The 16,863-nt window shown below is 41.8% G+C and overlaps 1 protein-coding gene across 1 annotated transcript in view; it reads left to right on the top strand.

Annotated features, from left to right (window-relative positions):
• The first annotated feature begins 14,701 nt into the window (after positions 1–14,701).
• Positions 14,702–16,863, top strand: part of sorcs1 (sortilin-related VPS10 domain containing receptor 1) — a 253,520-nt gene continuing 251,358 nt past the window's right edge. Inside the window, exon 1 of the mRNA XM_083931517.1 lies at positions 14,702–15,448. Coding sequence (XP_083787643.1) covers positions 14,732–15,448 — 717 coding nt within the window. The 5' untranslated portion in view covers positions 14,702–14,731. The remainder of the gene's footprint in view (positions 15,449–16,863) is intronic.

The raw sequence follows: 16,863 nt of genomic DNA, 5'->3' as shown, positions 1-16,863 counted from the left end.
TGCATGCTCATTGGCTATATACTTCAGGACTGTCTGACTATCAGTCCAAAACACTGAGTTTTCAAGTTCAAATTGCAGCTCTAACTTAAGCATTTTATCCACCCTGACTGACAGCACTGCCGCGGAGAGCTCCATTCTGGGGATCTTCATCTGCTTCAAGGGAGCCAGTCTTCCTTTTCCCATCATGAAGGAGACGCAGACTTCTCCCCGATCATTCTCCATCCGCACATAACTTGCAGTGCCGTAGCCATGTTCAGAGGCGTCTGAAAAGTGATGCAGTTGAGCTCGTGTTGGTTTTCCAAAGTGCTTTGGTTTAATGCAGCGAACCACACTGAAGTCATTCAGCTTCTCAAGACTAGATGTCCACTTCTTCCACTTCTGAGATGTTGCAGAAGGAATCAGGTCCATTTCCAAGTAACATAAATTGTAACAGAAATCTTTTTCACTTGCAGGTAGCAAGGCTTTTCATCGTACTTCCCTTTGAAAGTTCTCAAGATGGCTGTCCTTTGTTAGTTGCCATGTGCTCATCCAAACAATCAATCCGTAGAAGTCCAAGTTCGAGCTTAAATCCACTGTGCAAAATCCATATGAATCCAAATCCTTCAGAGTCTTGTACTCCAGTACTTCTCAAAAGGCAGCTTTCTTACTTAGTGTATTGGTCTTTTACCCAAATTTCCAGGTAACTGATTGGGAGTGATTTCATAACTGACTGTCCTTGCCTTCATGTCTGCAAAAAGGGATTGTCCACGAGAAAGATGGTGATTTAACCTCAGTGGATTGAGGATTTATTTAAACTTTAAACATATAGGTAAACAAGAAATGAAAAAGATTCAAAATAAGTGATCCAGCTTGTGAGGGCAGGAGACAGACGTAAGAAAGCTGTTGCCTCCAATCAGCCACACCTGGTCTCCCTCTGAGCAGGTAATCAAGGCTTTTGGGGTGGAGACATTAGACTCCAGGCCTGCAGAGGGTGCACATGGGACACTCACACAGAAAGGGTTACTTTCGCTCCAACAACGGTAATTTACTTCAATGCTGCTTAAGGTCAACCCACGACTTATTCTAGGCATCTCATCTCTAGCTACATGGTCTTCTTTACATTTTATGACTGCTGGAACCACAGTTGTTAGCTAGTTGTTTAGGTGGTTGGGTTAATTGTGTACAAACTGCTCCAGCGATCTTTTCTTGGTGATCGTTCTGCATCCTAACCGTGCATTCACACCAAAAGCGATGGAGGCGATTAAATCGATCAGAACACGAGTATCCCGTAGCTTGCTCACATTTGTCACATTTTTGATGAGCGCTAAAATCGCAGGTAGGTGGCTAACTAACTGCAGCTAGCTCAGCCTACTCTGCTGTTGTGCTAAATGGGAAGTTATGCTAGTGCTAACAGGGATCTGAATGCTTTTAAAAGAACAGAAATGAGCTTGAGTGACACGGTGGGGGAGGGCGACACGGTGGTGCCTTCGGTGTGGAGTTTGCATGTTCTCCCCGTGTCTGCGTGGGTTTTCCCCCTGGTTCTCCGGTTTCCTCCCAAAGTCCAAAGACATGCTCGTGTTAGGTTCATTGATGAATCTAACATTGCCCGTAGATGTGAATGGTTGTCTGTCTCTGTGCGTCTTTATGTGCCCTGCAATAGACTGGCATCCTGTCCAGGGTGTACCCCGCCTCACACCTCATGTCAGCTGGGATCGGCTCCAGCCCCCTGCGACCCCGACAGGGACAAGCGGTTGAAGATGAATGAATGAATGAATGAAAGAAATTAGCTCTCAGATAAAGCTGTTGTGTTGTAGTGAGATCAGGCCAGTCACCGGTAGATAAGTCTTCTTCTGGATTTCTGGCAGACTAGATGTCTAAAGGTACGTTGTTGCAGTCCACAGGACATAGTTAAATTATATTTATATTATATTATATCCATAGGAACAGTCTGGTTTGCGGACTGCGACAATGGTGGCTTTGGCGATTCCCTGGATGTAATCATGGTGAACGTCGATGAAGCTTATGAAGCGCCATCGCGTGTCATCGGGTGTCATCGGGTGTCATTGCGTGTCATCGCGTGTCATTGCGTCATTTAGATTGATTTTGAATGGAAGATTATCGCTTTCATCGTGTCCATCGCTTTTGGTGTGAATGCCCAGTAATGCGATTGCAGTGTTCATGTACTGTATGCCCAAACAAACCGATCTTTGGGTCTGAAACAACTGCTCCAAACAAGCCAGTTGTGAAAACACCCTTAGTCATGACCAACTCTTGGAGAGAACTATCTAGCTGTTTAGTAGCTAAATACTTCACTTTATTCACCAGCCAGTCACAAACTTTGTCTGCTGTGTGCAGTGGGCTTATCGGAGCTTTTCTGCAAAAGAAAAAAGGTGCCAGCTATGGCTAAAAATAAGGTCGATGAGAATGCTTAAAGTGAGCCAAATTAAGCAGTGGCTGGAAAATCAAAACAAATAAACTGATAGATGTCAAAACGCACTGTAGAACTATGGAGGACAACAGAGTTGGGTGGTATTTATCTATTGATTTGTATGAGCAGCACATCAAATGATGTCCTTGCCTGAAGCATAATTGAGTACAAGAGCCTGATCTATTCAGATAGACTATTCTATTCTTCGATAGACTCTATTCAGAGATAAACAAATCAAGATGAGCTCCAACTACAATAAGAGAAATGTAACAGAATGTTCATTTCTAGTCTACTGACTCCTGATAGAAGGCGGTTCTATGCTTGCTTTCCCTCTGAAGGTCGCAGGCACTTTGAACATCCAGCACAGTGGCCTGAAAATGAGATTCATTAATAATTATCGTTGCCTCACTCTGAGGATACTGGTAATGTTCCTGAGAAGCAAATATTAATATTTCAGCCCCGGTGGGAAAGCTTTTAAAGCAGTCCCTCATTTGGGCCTTTAAATGGATGAAGACAGAGCTTGTTCTCCCCCTTTACCTGGCTTTTCAAAACTTTTTTTCTCCCTTCTCATGGCTGATGTTGATATGAGAACTCAAGATGTTAGCAGGAAACTATAGTGACAGCCCCTAGAACTGTGCTCTACCCCCTCTGTCTTCATTTTTCTAGAAGAAATGAATAGAAATGCCAACCGGATGAATAGAAGCTAATGGCTTACTTGTGGCTGAATAAAACCTAGTGAATGAACAGCAGGTGGATTGAATTTCTGCTCTAAATATTAGAATCACAGTTGATTATGTGTCCAATCACCAGCACTTTATGGAACACTCATTTAACCCCAAGATGATGTTGAAAAGGGGGGGATTTCTAGGAAGGCAGTACACATCTCAGAAGAATCTGAATGCTGCTGGTGAGTGCTGGCTTTGTGTGCAAAATATGCACATTTCCTAAACAGAATGAATGAAGTCCTTGTGTAGTGAAATGCCCCCTTCAATAGACAGAGAAACCCCTCCTCTTTCCTCTGTTGTTCACTGACAATTACAATTTCATTAAGCCACAATAGTTGCCTCATGGGCCTGTTAGTGATACACATGCCATCCTCATTCTCTGTTCATACATACAGTATACTTACCAAAAGTAAGGCACTGTAATTCATATGTAATCCACATATGCATTACAGAAAATACATTTTACATTTCGGAGCAAAGAGGAAAGTTAGATGACGTAGTATAAGAGTGCTAAAATCTGCTCAGGGAGGAGGGATGGGGTAGTGAATGGGTCCCAAAACACAGGACTTTCACCCGAGGGCTTGGTGTTTGTGGCCCAGGAGTACTTGGACAAATCACAACCTTTTTACTGATCCTAACCAAGTCCTTTTGGTGCCTAAACTTAACTGTCCCACTTTGTTGCCTAACCTCAACTGTCACCTTTTGTTGTCTAAACTTAACTGTCACCTTTTGTTACCTAAACTTGACTGTCACCTTTTGTTGCCTAAACTTAACTGTTGCCTTTTGTTGCCTCAACGTAATTATCACATTTTGTTGCCTAAACTTAACTGTCACCTTTTCTTGTCTAAACTTAACCTTCACCTTTTGTTGCCTAAACTTAACTGTTGCCTTTTGTTGCCTCAACGTAACTATCACATTTTGTTGCCTAAACTTAACAGTCACCTTTTGTTGTCTAAACTTAACCTTCACCTTTTGTGCCTAAACTTAACTGTTTCCTTTTGTTGCCTAAACTTTACTGTCACCCTTTGTTGTCTAAACTTAACCGTCACCTTTTGTTACCTAAACTTAGTAGTCACCTTTTGTTGTCATAACTGAAGGTAAAGTCCAGTGTGAGGGGAATAAATATGAGCCACTCTTTGCTAACAAGTGATCTCCATGGAGAAAGAGTGAACTTTGAATCTGTTTGAAGATCTGGACAGGAGGAGTTTCTCACAGGATATCGACACACTGCACAGCTTCTATCAAGGTTACTGTACATCTTGTTGGAGATGACAATATTACTCACTATACACATGAATTTGGGAGATTGGCACTGCATAATGTCAGGCTTGCATTGGCATCTTTAAATGGATTATCCAATTACTGCTTTTCAAAGGCCATGACAATACAGAGCAGAGCTGCGGTCAGGCTCAGCCAATTTGGGACACCACTTGAAATTCAATTCATGAATTGGAAATGGAATTCTAAGTAACCACTGGACTATTTCTGTAGGCATTTTTTATTTTTTGCCTCTTGAAGGATTGGCTTTGATATAAGCTGCCGTCTCTCACAAGCTCACATTGTTATGGGTGGACGGTTTTGCAATTAATGGCAGGCTGAGACACAAACATGCCAAAAAGTGTTGGAAATTGAAAGATGCTGAACCCCTCTCTGTGAGTCTACGGCAAACTGATTGCTCCTGACCTCATGTCTGCTCTCTGCTATGAGTGAATACCAATAATGTATTATGTTACTGGGAAACTTATGTATCTGAAGGTGGAGTTGAACACAGCCAATGAGCCCCCTCCCTTCTCTCTTGCTTTGACTTCCTTCCTCTTTTCAACTCTTACTTGTTCACCAAGAGTCCTTAAACACAAGCTTTGTTCCTGCATTTATTAGACTTCTTTTTTTCTACATCTCTCTTGTTAGAAACCAGAATGTTTTGGCTCAGGAAGAAAAAAGGCATTGCTGTTTGTTTCACTCAGAACAACTCCTGTTTGTGTTAATGCTCTAAAGCGTTTACTGGGCCGAGGGTAACCCGGGGAACTGAGAAGGGGGGTCAATGCTGTAAAAGTTGTGAAAAGACACTTTATGAGTCAGTGACATGGTTCCATCGAATGACTGAAATAATATGAACCAGTGGCTTTCAAAGAGCAAAAAGCTCATGCAAGGACCGTCAGTTAGAGGTTTTGTTATTTATATATTATGTTTATCTGAAATGTTAGATAAGATATAACCCTTTAACGTGTAGGTATAACTCATTTTGATTCATTGAACCATCTCTACCATTCAGTTTAGATGTGTTTTGCTGAGAAAAAACCCACTAGATGTCACTGTATCTTTTAATAGTCTGCCTTTTCAGCTCACCTCCTTCAGGAAGTTAGTAACAAAAAAGTCAATGCATATATAATGGCTGAACCCCAATCTCCAAGAACTCATGGACTTTGAGGTGTGTTTACGATAAAAGCTTTTGCACACAAAGAATGTATTTTTTGTTCGAAACTGTGGAGCGTTTAAAAATAAATATGGGGCTGGCTGGTGGCACAGTGGTTAGAGCAGTCACCCCATGTAAACAGGATGAACGTCCTTGAGGCAGCAGCCGTGGGTTTGACTCCGATCTGCAGCCCTTTGCTGCATGACCCCCCCCCCTCTCTCTCTCACCCCATTTCCTGTCCATCCTGTATAATAAAGGCTTAAAAAACTGCCAATAAAAGGAATATGACCTCATGTTGTGGGATTCACATCAACACACCGACTTTTGCAGAAATTTTTAATGTCGAAACTCAGATTACAGCTTACCTTCAACAGGTCAGATAGTGATGAAGAGGAGGGGGATGAAATAGAGGATGGGAACAGCACACAAACAGGGAAAGCAACAGTGGATAGAAATTGGGAGGGAGGACAGCTCAGCCTCTTCGGGCACCGCAGTGCCAAATGCAGCCATGGGCAGAAAGTGGAGACGGCTGGGGAGAGACAAGAAAAAAAGCGACAGCATTTTGTCTTGTATTGTGAATTTTCACAACAAAAATAATAATAAAACGCATCAGACACAGTGTGCAAGGTATCTGTGCAACTAACGTTTTTTTTAATTTTTTATATGGATTAAAAAAATCGGTACTCAATGTCCAAATTCCTGCATGAGGAAAAGTCCAATGAGGTTGGAGGGCTGTCCCACTGTCAAATCAGTGCATGAGAACTCTCCAGCGGACATTTTGAGCCCTTTATCAACACTTTCTGTGGGTAAACATGGAAGACTGGCACATGGCTGTTCAGCCCTCATCCATGGATCAGCCTGCATTTTAAATTTAGACGGACATCTTGAGACAGGAAATCCGAGGAATGAAGAAGGCCTGGTTTTTTCATCAACCATTTCTTCAAATGTTTGCAATGATGCTATTTTGATAAAGTAAATTGCTTATTTGACTCCTCTGCTGTGTAAAGAACCTAAGATGTTCCAAGCTTTAAAGAAGGTCAAATAAAAAGTCCCAAACCTGCAATTTTACACAACATGTTTTGGAGTTGTCAAGGTAACATAATATATTGCTAAAAAATTCTGTCCCATTCCTGTTTTATACCATTTCGAGCCCTTGCAGTCTTTTGCACTCAAGCACTTTCCAGGTGTTGCAGTTAAGTCTGTGAGGGTTCAAGGTTCAGGGTGGAGGTAGGAAGTTTCAAAGGTTTTTAACATGTTGTAGTTTCAGAGGACTCATTGAACCGATTCATGTAACTTTCTACAACAACAAAAAAATATATATTATTGTTAATATGATAAATGTAATCATATTACATTTTATTTATACATGCTGAACTAATATGAATTCATTTAGCTATTTTAACTCCAAAAACCTGCTCTATTAAACATTGAACGGCCATTTACTGATAAAAGTAGGGAATCTAAGATAATAAACTTACAACTTGTATGAAATAAAATCTCACCAATATGCACTGTCATAAATTTGTTGAACAAACGATACCAGTATGAATTTTGCCCTATTTCTGAAATTCATTGTACTGTAATGGTACAGGGTCTGCGTGTGGTGTGGGGGTTAGCACGGTTGCCTCACAACGATAGGTTGCTAGTTCGAATCCGGGCTTGGGCCCTTCTGTTTGGAGTTTGCATGTTCTCCCTGTGTCTGTTTCTCTATGGATAAGACATGCACGTGTTAGGTTAATTGATCACTCTAAATTTGCCCGTAGGTGTGAATGGTTGTTTGTCTCTATGTGTCCTGTGATAGACTGGCGTCCTGTCCAGGGTGGACCAACAGTATTTAATGTTAGTCTTCAACTGGAAGTCTTTCTTTGAGTGGTGAGTAATCCTATTAGCTAGCTATCTCAAAATGATTCCTTGTTTCTGTAGCCTGAGAGCAGAGCAGCAGTTTCCACAGCAGTGACAGTGAGGCTGAAGGATGGAGATACTGCTGTCAGATAGATAGCTGTCAGGCCATGGTTTGGTGAGAATGAATATGGAGATGGGTAAACTGACAAAAATACAGTTGAACCACCTTGTTCCCCTTCATTGGCTTTACTGTAGCTGCACCCAACAACAGACAACCCTGGCAACCCGCAATGCCGGCCGCCATTGGCTGGTACAATGTAAACACAATGTGGCAGAAAGTCATTGTCAAACCTGTCAAAAAAAATTTAAACATTAATTCAGACTAAATATATTTTTTTATGGAAAAGCAATACTTTCATTCTGTACCTGTCAAAACTCCCTGTAGGTGTGTTTTTTTTAAATATAGCTTTTATTAAAGATTCTACATATTCAACCTTTAACTACATATTACAGCATTTTAACAGTACAGGGTTTGTATTTGTTCTACTTGTTCTCTTTTACATAAACCATGAACGCTCATCTTAAACATTTAACAGACGCCACATATACATATATATAAACTGTGGGGTCTGTTTAAAAATTAACCTCAAAGAAGCAAAAAGTGAACCAAAAAAAATAAAAAATATCCATCCCTTTTTTCTTAGTGAGTACATAAAAACATCAAACATGTATTGTAAATACACAAGTATGTATGTGACATAAAGACCTGATCTGTGAGGCACCACCATCCCTGGAAAGGCCATCAATCATGTTGTCTTTACTATGTTAAGTTTCTGTGAAGCCAGAGGTCATATTCTCTGTCCTCACTTTCCTCTGATTCCTGAAGCTTACCGCCTTGTTGTGGATTCATAGTCCGAGGGGTACATACAAATCAGACAGCTCAGGCCTGCATATTACCTTCTGCAAGATCCTCAAAAATCCATTTCTGCTATTGGCAGGACATTGATTCCCTGTGAATGGATGGTAAGTCCAGACGGGGACAGGAGATGATGCAGTGTGAGACTTTACTGCAGCACACACACACACACACACACACACACACACACACACACACACACACACCACAAAACTGGTTGATAAGTGTCTGCGAGCCATGTGGTCCCTGTCCATTGCAGCACCATTAATCCAATACAATATGTCTGCTTAATGCTGTGTGCCATGAAGAGAGGCAGCACTTATCATCTTTAACGTCTCTGATAGGACAGGGTTGGGGAGGATCTCTCCCAAAAAAGAGAAGGGAGGGGGTAAGAGTGTAATTTAAAGGGTCGTTTCCACCACATTATGAGAAAAACGTTCTCTCTTATCTCCACTGATATCTAGCCATGTAGATAGTTTAGAGGTTGCTCTGGGTAGCTGTAACAGTGATCCAGGAGACTGAAGATCCTCACAGGACTCAGTTCCAGTCCAAATATTCTGTTGGATCAGATCAGGTAAGGGCCTTTTGTGACAACATGCTGTCGTAAGTGTAAAATATAGATACTGAAATTTTTATCAGCGGATGTCTTTGAAACATAAATCCATGATGTAAAGAAACAATGTTGGTACATGCCCCTTAGATATGTTGTTGTTGTTTTTTTTTACATAGCCAGTGGGACATTTTACAGTTGAAAAATCAACTTGTCCATGCTATCTGGTGGACTAACTATGTAAACGAGACACAACTTTATCAACTCAAACCAGTGGAGATTGCTCTAAGACTGCAAATGTCCCCAAAAAAAAAAAAAGTGGTGAAATATGTACTGCTGCTGTGTACATTTCATTGACTAAATAGGCGCTAGAAAGCCTTCATCTTTTGTTCAGAATCAGCTCCTTATCACAGGTAACTGGAGCAACTTCCTTGTCATTCATCCCCACAGCTCCACAGCGCTTTATACAGTGGGACACTCAGCTTCTACTGACTTCAATGGGGAAGCGTAGAGCGGGTTGTTCCACTGCAGCCAAACTACAAGGTCATTGGAAAAAATGCTGGGCTTTGTCCCGCCCACTGGACGCTCAGCGTCTCTGGGGGCAGTGGGCTGGCCCGGACGCCCTGCAACTGATCTGGAGACTTTACCGATCCCCAGAGACTTTGTCTTTTTTTAAAACGACTAGCGTTGTGTTTGGCGACTCTGTTCTGTCACTCTGTGGTTTCTTTCCCCAACGAGCAGCGGCAGCTGCAGAGCTTCACCCCCCCGTCCCGATCACTCACACTCACAGGCGGTCACACTTCACAGTAGCCTGGTGCAGCATCTCCAGCTGGGCCAACGCTGTATAAGCAGCCTAGCTCTGCTGCCATTGAGAGGACACTAGTCAAGTCCCTGGAAAAGAAGCCTAGTTGGTACGACAAGGTCACAGATCATTTTCTTGAAAAGGAACGGACGGTAGAATTTACATATAACTGAGCAAACACATTTATGACGTAGGTCGGAAAAACAAGCTTCCCCTCCTTGAAAGACCAGCAGCCACCACTGCCTCAAGCCTAATTTGGCATTTTTGGACAGCAAACTCATCAGCCAGCATACACAGATACCGATACATCAGCAGAAAGCTAATATCAGATGCTAAATCAGCCTGCCTGATCATCTGTCCAGCTCTAATGTCTTACAACTGTGTCTGGCTGCTTTGGCTGTTTGTCAATTAGTAGCAGTTCAAGTGTCCGCTGCTGTTGGTGTTCTCTCTCTATTTAGGGCTGCTCAGGTCTTATTGTCTTTGGCTCTCAGATTGACTTCCAATGCATTTTAGCTTGGGTTTCTTTTTCATGAAAAAGTATTTACGCACATTGTGTTGAAATAAGTTTTCTGCAGGTCTGGAAATGTCTACTGAAGATAAACACAAAAAGAGTTTTACTGTTTTGTTGTGGTAATACAAAAGGAAAAACTACCGTTGGCTATGCGAACTCACTTGGTAGTTGTCACTCTTTGGGACTGGTAACAACAATCAGAACTAAGATAATGACTGGTACGAAAAGTCACCCTGAAAAGGCAAACTTAAAGGGATTCTTTGCCGATTTAAATCCAGCTCTGTGTCATGGCACTGAGTGAAGATGAAGCATTATGGGTGTTTTTTGTTACATAACACAATTAAGTACATAGGTATTTGATGTAGTAATGTAGCATACAATACATATGTAACTTAAAAGTTAACTTACATGTGTAATAAGTCATCGCTGCCTTTTGTTTTCACACAGGACATGGACAGCAGTGTCCTGGACCAATGCAAAGAGATTTTTGCTCTTCAGCCTCCATCACCTGACTTCCTCCTTTGCTCCCGCAACTAGAGGTCACTGCCAGAACAAAAGTAAACATGGGTCCTAATAGGAAGTGATGGGCAAATAAGGCTTCATGAACCACTTTCTTTATATTCTGAGCCCACTAGATGGAGCTCTTTGTTTAAAGAAAAAGGCTTAATGGATGGTGATTCAGGGTGCTTTCGACAATTTGTTGGACAGGTGCGTCATCTCATGGAGAAAACAATTCTTATGGCTTCATGAAGCTTCATTTTACTACACTGAAAAAAACTGACTTTTCGTTATAGTAAAATGTATTAAATTAATCTAAGTAATTTATACATAGTAAAATGAAGATTCAGTGGGAACTAGAATAGTTTAAATAAACATTTTAATGTTTACACATTTTATTTATCTAATACATTCACTGAATAGGAAGAGAACATTGTATTATATATTTACAAATACAATTTAAATCATTTATTGTCACTACACTTTAAAATACTAGTAATGTGTAACCTTTCTTTCTCATATTTGTGATAACTGTGACGTATCTTGGGAACGGAAGGTCGAAGACACTCAGGGGTGGCACCGTTGGAAAGGCCGTACATATTGAAGAAATCAACTTCCATCTCTCTAGGACCTTCTGTTACAGAGATACGGCAGAAAAAGCCTAACCGGAAACTCCCTTGACGCACTGCGGGATATATTTTATCAATAATATTGCATTTTTTCACCAATAACGCATCATAAACACCAAGTATGATATATCACTGTGTTGGTATTAATATCAGCTATCAGAATCATATATATAATTCCTAAAAAATCCCACCACAACAGATAAGTCTTGTTGACGAGACTCTATCGGATTGGAACGACAAAATTTACATTAAAGCACTAAAAAATACCCCTGTGCAGATTGACAGCGATACGCTGGCTGTGATGAAAATAATCCTCTTAGTCATCATTACAGTGCAAAAAAAAAACTGTGTTAGTTTGTATAAACACAACTAATTAACTTAACATGTGTAAATTCAAATAAAAGTACTAAAATCTACTTAACAGCAAGGTCCTCTCCATGAAAAAATATTTTAGACTTCATTAACTAAGATAAATATATTGTATACCTTGAGCAGATTAGTTTAAATATACTTAATTTCTTCACAAATGTTACGCTTAAAGGCAAGTACATTATACTTGATAATGTTGAGTGACTTGTACTTGATATTCAGCAGGAAGATTTACTTGAAAATTGTTGTGCAAATTGTTATAAGGATTCTATTAAGTAAATGCTACAAGATATTAATTTTAATGTAATAGGCTGCTTGGATAAACAACCTTAGTTTTCATTTACCAACTTCTTTTTAAAGGTTCAATGGCGATGTGTTTAAAATTCTCACTTTCTGCAATATCTACACATGGCACATGTGGTTGAAGTTAGGCAACTGAAACACTTTGTTAAAGTAGCTATAATTTCTACTTTTATAATAACATTGTCGTCTCGTCACACCTTTACTTACAAAAAGGGCACACTACTTCCTGCGTTGGCACTGGACATAAAAATAAGTAATCTCACATGGTAATTCATTATCTGGAACATCCTACTGGTAGTGGTCTCCCCACTGATGTGGATAGGTGTAGCTCAAAGGATGGCTCCCTAGTTATTAAAAACCAAAGGATCAGGACCTGGGAGATTTCTGCTGTCACCCTCATTTGATAGAAATTAATGGGATATCATTTCAAGTGCTCATTTGGGGTTTGATTTGGGCAAACTGACCTTTTAAACAGAAACGTCTTTGCTGACTTAATGCACATAATGAAACACCAATTGCAATTTGTTCTGACAGCTGGGAAGCACAACTGATTATCTCATGTATGGCAGGCTTAAGACGATGACTGACAGAGGAGCATCATAATTACCAATAAGCCAGGTGTTCTCCGTCCAATGCAACTGTTAAACCAGGCAGCGCCGATCAAATATGAATCAATACCCTCCTACGGTATTGCCTATTTGTCACATAAAAGGTTTTCAGAAACACTGCGCCCCTAATTATTCATAAACTTTTACCTCCAGTAAAATAAAAACTAGCCTTGTACAAAAAAAATTCACCCCCCTCCATGTTGTCATGGAGATATGACCTAAACATACAAACAAGAATGTTTTTTGTACCAGGCCTTAAACAGGTTTAATTATGCTGTGAAAAAGCCTGTTTAACATGCCAATGAGAAACTGCTCTATTGTGCAAACTTCTTCTACTGGACACTCAGAGAACTGCAGTTTTTGGCACTTCCTGACTGGATCGACTCAGGAAGTCGCTGTGTTGCAGGCTTGACATGAACAGGGCTCCACCTTGAATGCCGTATCCAGTTCACTTTATACATCCATGTACCAAGCAGCCCCCCGGCATGCGTCTGTCCCTCAGCACTGTGACTTCTCATGGCTATGATTGGTTGTAGGTCAATCCAACTGCGACCAGAAGCATTTTGCTCCGCACCGTTGATAAGAACCCTTGGAAATCGAAAAGGATCTGAGAGGTTCCAGACTAATACATGTTAGCGATTTAGCTGGTGATGACAGCCCCCCAACCCCCCATTTTCTTTATTAATAATCCAAATGTGTAATTCAATAGACCCATTTTATAATTCAAATCATGCATTCAATTAAGTGGCCTCATTATGATTCATATAGAGCTAAAAGGTGAGACTGCTAGATTCACCCTCAGAAAATAGCTCCATGCTCTAACAACAGAGGAAGAATCAGTGTGGCAGAATGAGCAGTATAGAGCTGAGATCACCACAGATGGGTCGTTATGAACATATGCCTATCTTAAAACCAATGTGTCTGTATTCAGCACACTTTGGAACACATGATGCATCATGTGTTAGGAGGACACATTTGTCTATAAACATGTTTTAACAGGATGTATGACGCACTCATTCAATAATACTTTGCAATTCCATAATTTATAGGAGCCTATAGACAGTGTTTCTCACGGTAAAATTAATCACCTCTTGAGGCACAATCTGCCTGTTTTATTCCCTCTCGGCAGCATCCTCTGCTGTGAACTAGAAAGCAGCCAGCTGGTGTAGTAGTCTTTGACCATTTGTATATCCCTTTGCGCTCATCTGCAATCACCATAACTTCCAGTCATTAGACACGTAGAGCTGCAGGGCTTATATCAAAGAGACAAACTTCCGGCCTCGTTGTTTCAACCATGCAGTTACCAGTTTTTCCAACTGAGACGCTCTACCTGCTTGTTGGGACGAAATTGATTCAGTTAAACATGATGCCTCTTTGTCAACAAAATATTTAATTATGTATGATTTAGTCCACACTGCCTGTTTCACCTTACAGGTGGTTCTCCAGCTTGGTCTGGTGCATACACAATACATTCAAAGCCATCAAATCATCCTGGAGGGATGCAAGATCAGTTGCAAAATGCATGCCGATGGCGGTGTGTTGTGTAAACCCCCCATCGTGTTCATTTGTGGGCTGTTGAATTCTTTATTGCTGTTTAATAAATCATAGAAGCTACCATCTCTGACACTGCGCTACATTTAAAACAAATTAATATGTTCCACTTACTGGAAGCCCCTGACTTAAAAGGGTTGAATTTAAACAAGTAAAATGATCCCGTGCGATCATTTCCGAATTACTTTGCATGAAGGGAGGCTGGGGATCAAATCTGCAGAGAAAAATACTACCAGGAATAGCTTCTAAGAAGATGTCTGTGAGGATAAATAAAAGAGCAGCAGACGAAAATGACTGTATTACTGACTGCTTTAATTATAGGCGTGCATATGGTGGAAAATAACAAATATGGGGAAAGTCAGTCCAACATTGTCCTCCATCTCTCAGTCTGGATCCTCAGCTCCTCCCCCGTGCGTGCGGGGCTTCATTTGATCAAATCCTTCAACTTGGACCACTTTTTACAACACTGCATTTGAGCAGCGCCACAACTTGCGCAGCACTTCCTCCTGCACAGCCGAGCGTCAGTTCACACCCCGACAAGGCAGACAGAAGAGTGAGGGAAAGGGTCTTCTTGCATCCTCAGCATCCTTCTCCGCCGCCAGCAGCAATGGAGAGGGAGGTCATATTTCGCCCAAAGTGGCACAGTGCGTTTTGCTTTATGATTTTGCTGGGGCTCTCTTCCTTTCACGCTAAAGCCGAGATAACTTGCAGGTCATGCCAGCCTGGGAATAAGTGGCGTGCACGGGAATTACAGCTGAAATTCGACTCAAGTGAGTCGGCAACAGGAATAAAGGGAGAAGTTTTCGGACACGGAGACGGGGCAGTGAGATCAGTAAGGGCTGCAAGTGCCGAAAGTCGGCGGCTCCGTTGCGCAGCAGGTTCCGCTGAGTGCGCTCCAGATTGGGCGGAATACACGGAGCCGAGGCTGAAGCGGACTACAGAAATCCTGCGCGCAAAAAGCGAATTTGGTGTGAGCGAGTTTGCAAAGATGAAAGTTTCCAATGTCGAAATGAGTAATCCGAAGAAGAACAGCACTGGTGCCGCTTTCACTTCTGTCACCCGGGACAGAAAGCGCGCCAGGAGGAACAGTGATGATGATAAAACCGGGTCCCCCGGTTCAGCCCGAAGTCAAGACCCGGTCAAGGGTAGGAGCTCGGCGGCTGGACACAGAGTGACGCGCTCCGAATTGCGCTGGAGCGGAGAGGAGCGGAGAGCCGCCGGTCCGAGGCAAGAGGAGCTAAAACTTAACAGTTCAACGTTCGCCTTGACCGGAGATTCATCCCACAACCAGGCCATGGTGCACTGGTCCGGCCACAACAGCAGCGTAAGTTCACCTATCATGTCCACTTTAAACATCACCGGCCACAGTGAAGCCACACAGGCTATGGGCTGTCAGGTGGACACACATACACATAAACACACACACACACACACACACACACACACACACACACACACACACACACACACACACACACACACACACACACACACACACACACACACCACCTAATCAAATCTGTCTGAGATCATTTGAGATGAGTGTGTGTGACTGGGAAAGAGAGAGAAACTTCTTTGGTGAGTCACCTGCTGCCAGACCCCTGTCTTTCACACAGAGAAAGGGTCAATAGAACGGTCAGAATAATAATGCATTTTAGTATAGAACAACACGATCATCCCAGTGATGTTATTCTAGAATCTAGAAACTTTTTTAAGGCCCATATTTGTGTTGTACTGGATATTAAAATTAGACCTGAAAATGCATGGACATTTGGTTCTGATGTAGAGAGAGATAGAGAACTTCAGCAGAGAGATGTGTGTGTGTGTGTGTGTGTGTGTGTGTGTGCGTGTGTGCGTGTGTGTGTGTGTGTGTGTGTGTGTGTGTGTGTGTGTGTGTGTGTGTGTGTGTGTGTGTGTGAATGTATATGTGTGTGTGTGTGTATGTGGTGCTCATGTTGAACACGGAGCATCTCTGACCGGAGGACAGGATTTTCAAATAGTGCTGCAGGTTGTGGGAGAGGTTAAGCAATTTCAGCCATCCTCCTTCCTTTTCTCAAGCCAGGTTTTCTTCGCCACAGGCCTATTTTAGCACCTGCAAACTTTAAAGTTGCAGACCGGCCTCACGTCTTAGCCTCTTTGCTTGTCTGCCTGAGAACCTTCCATGTGATGGCAGGAACGGGAAGCTCAAGGTTTGGTCAGTCTGGCAGGACATTTACAGGCGCTCCAGGCTCTGGAGCAGATCGTTGTTTAACTGTTTGCTCTGAATCTGAGTTCAACATGAGAGCACATGACTGGAACTGTCAAACCTCAATACTTCATCGGTACCCATCTGTATACACAACATTGTGTAGCTTGTACAAACTCATGTACAAAAAGTTGAGCCAAAACAATGTAGCTTCTTTTGCCCATCCAGCCGTCTGAAATACAAACATTAATTTTACAATGACATTAAGGACCACATTTTCTAGAACCAGAGAATTGTAATGATGATGTCACCTCTGCACAGCTTTGACAGACTCTTGTGCTGTCACACATCTGCAGCAGGCTCACAACTACTCAATTTTATTATTATGACCGCCGCTAGGGTTGGGTGAAAGGACTCTTCTATCATGATATAGGTCATTTTATATCAAAATATATAACAGGATAAAGCATGGTTTCTGGTAATTCAATTAAAAAAATAGTCTAAATAAAATAACCCCATGGTAAAGCCTCTTTTTGTATACCCCTGCTACTCAT

The sequence above is a fragment of the Echiichthys vipera genome (assembly GCF_963691815.1).
Source record: "Echiichthys vipera genome assembly, chromosome: 2".
NCBI lineage: Eukaryota > Metazoa > Chordata > Actinopteri > Perciformes > Trachinidae > Echiichthys > Echiichthys vipera.
The sequence above is the reverse complement of the archived record's forward strand: the minus strand, read 5'-3'. Positions and strand labels throughout refer to the sequence as shown.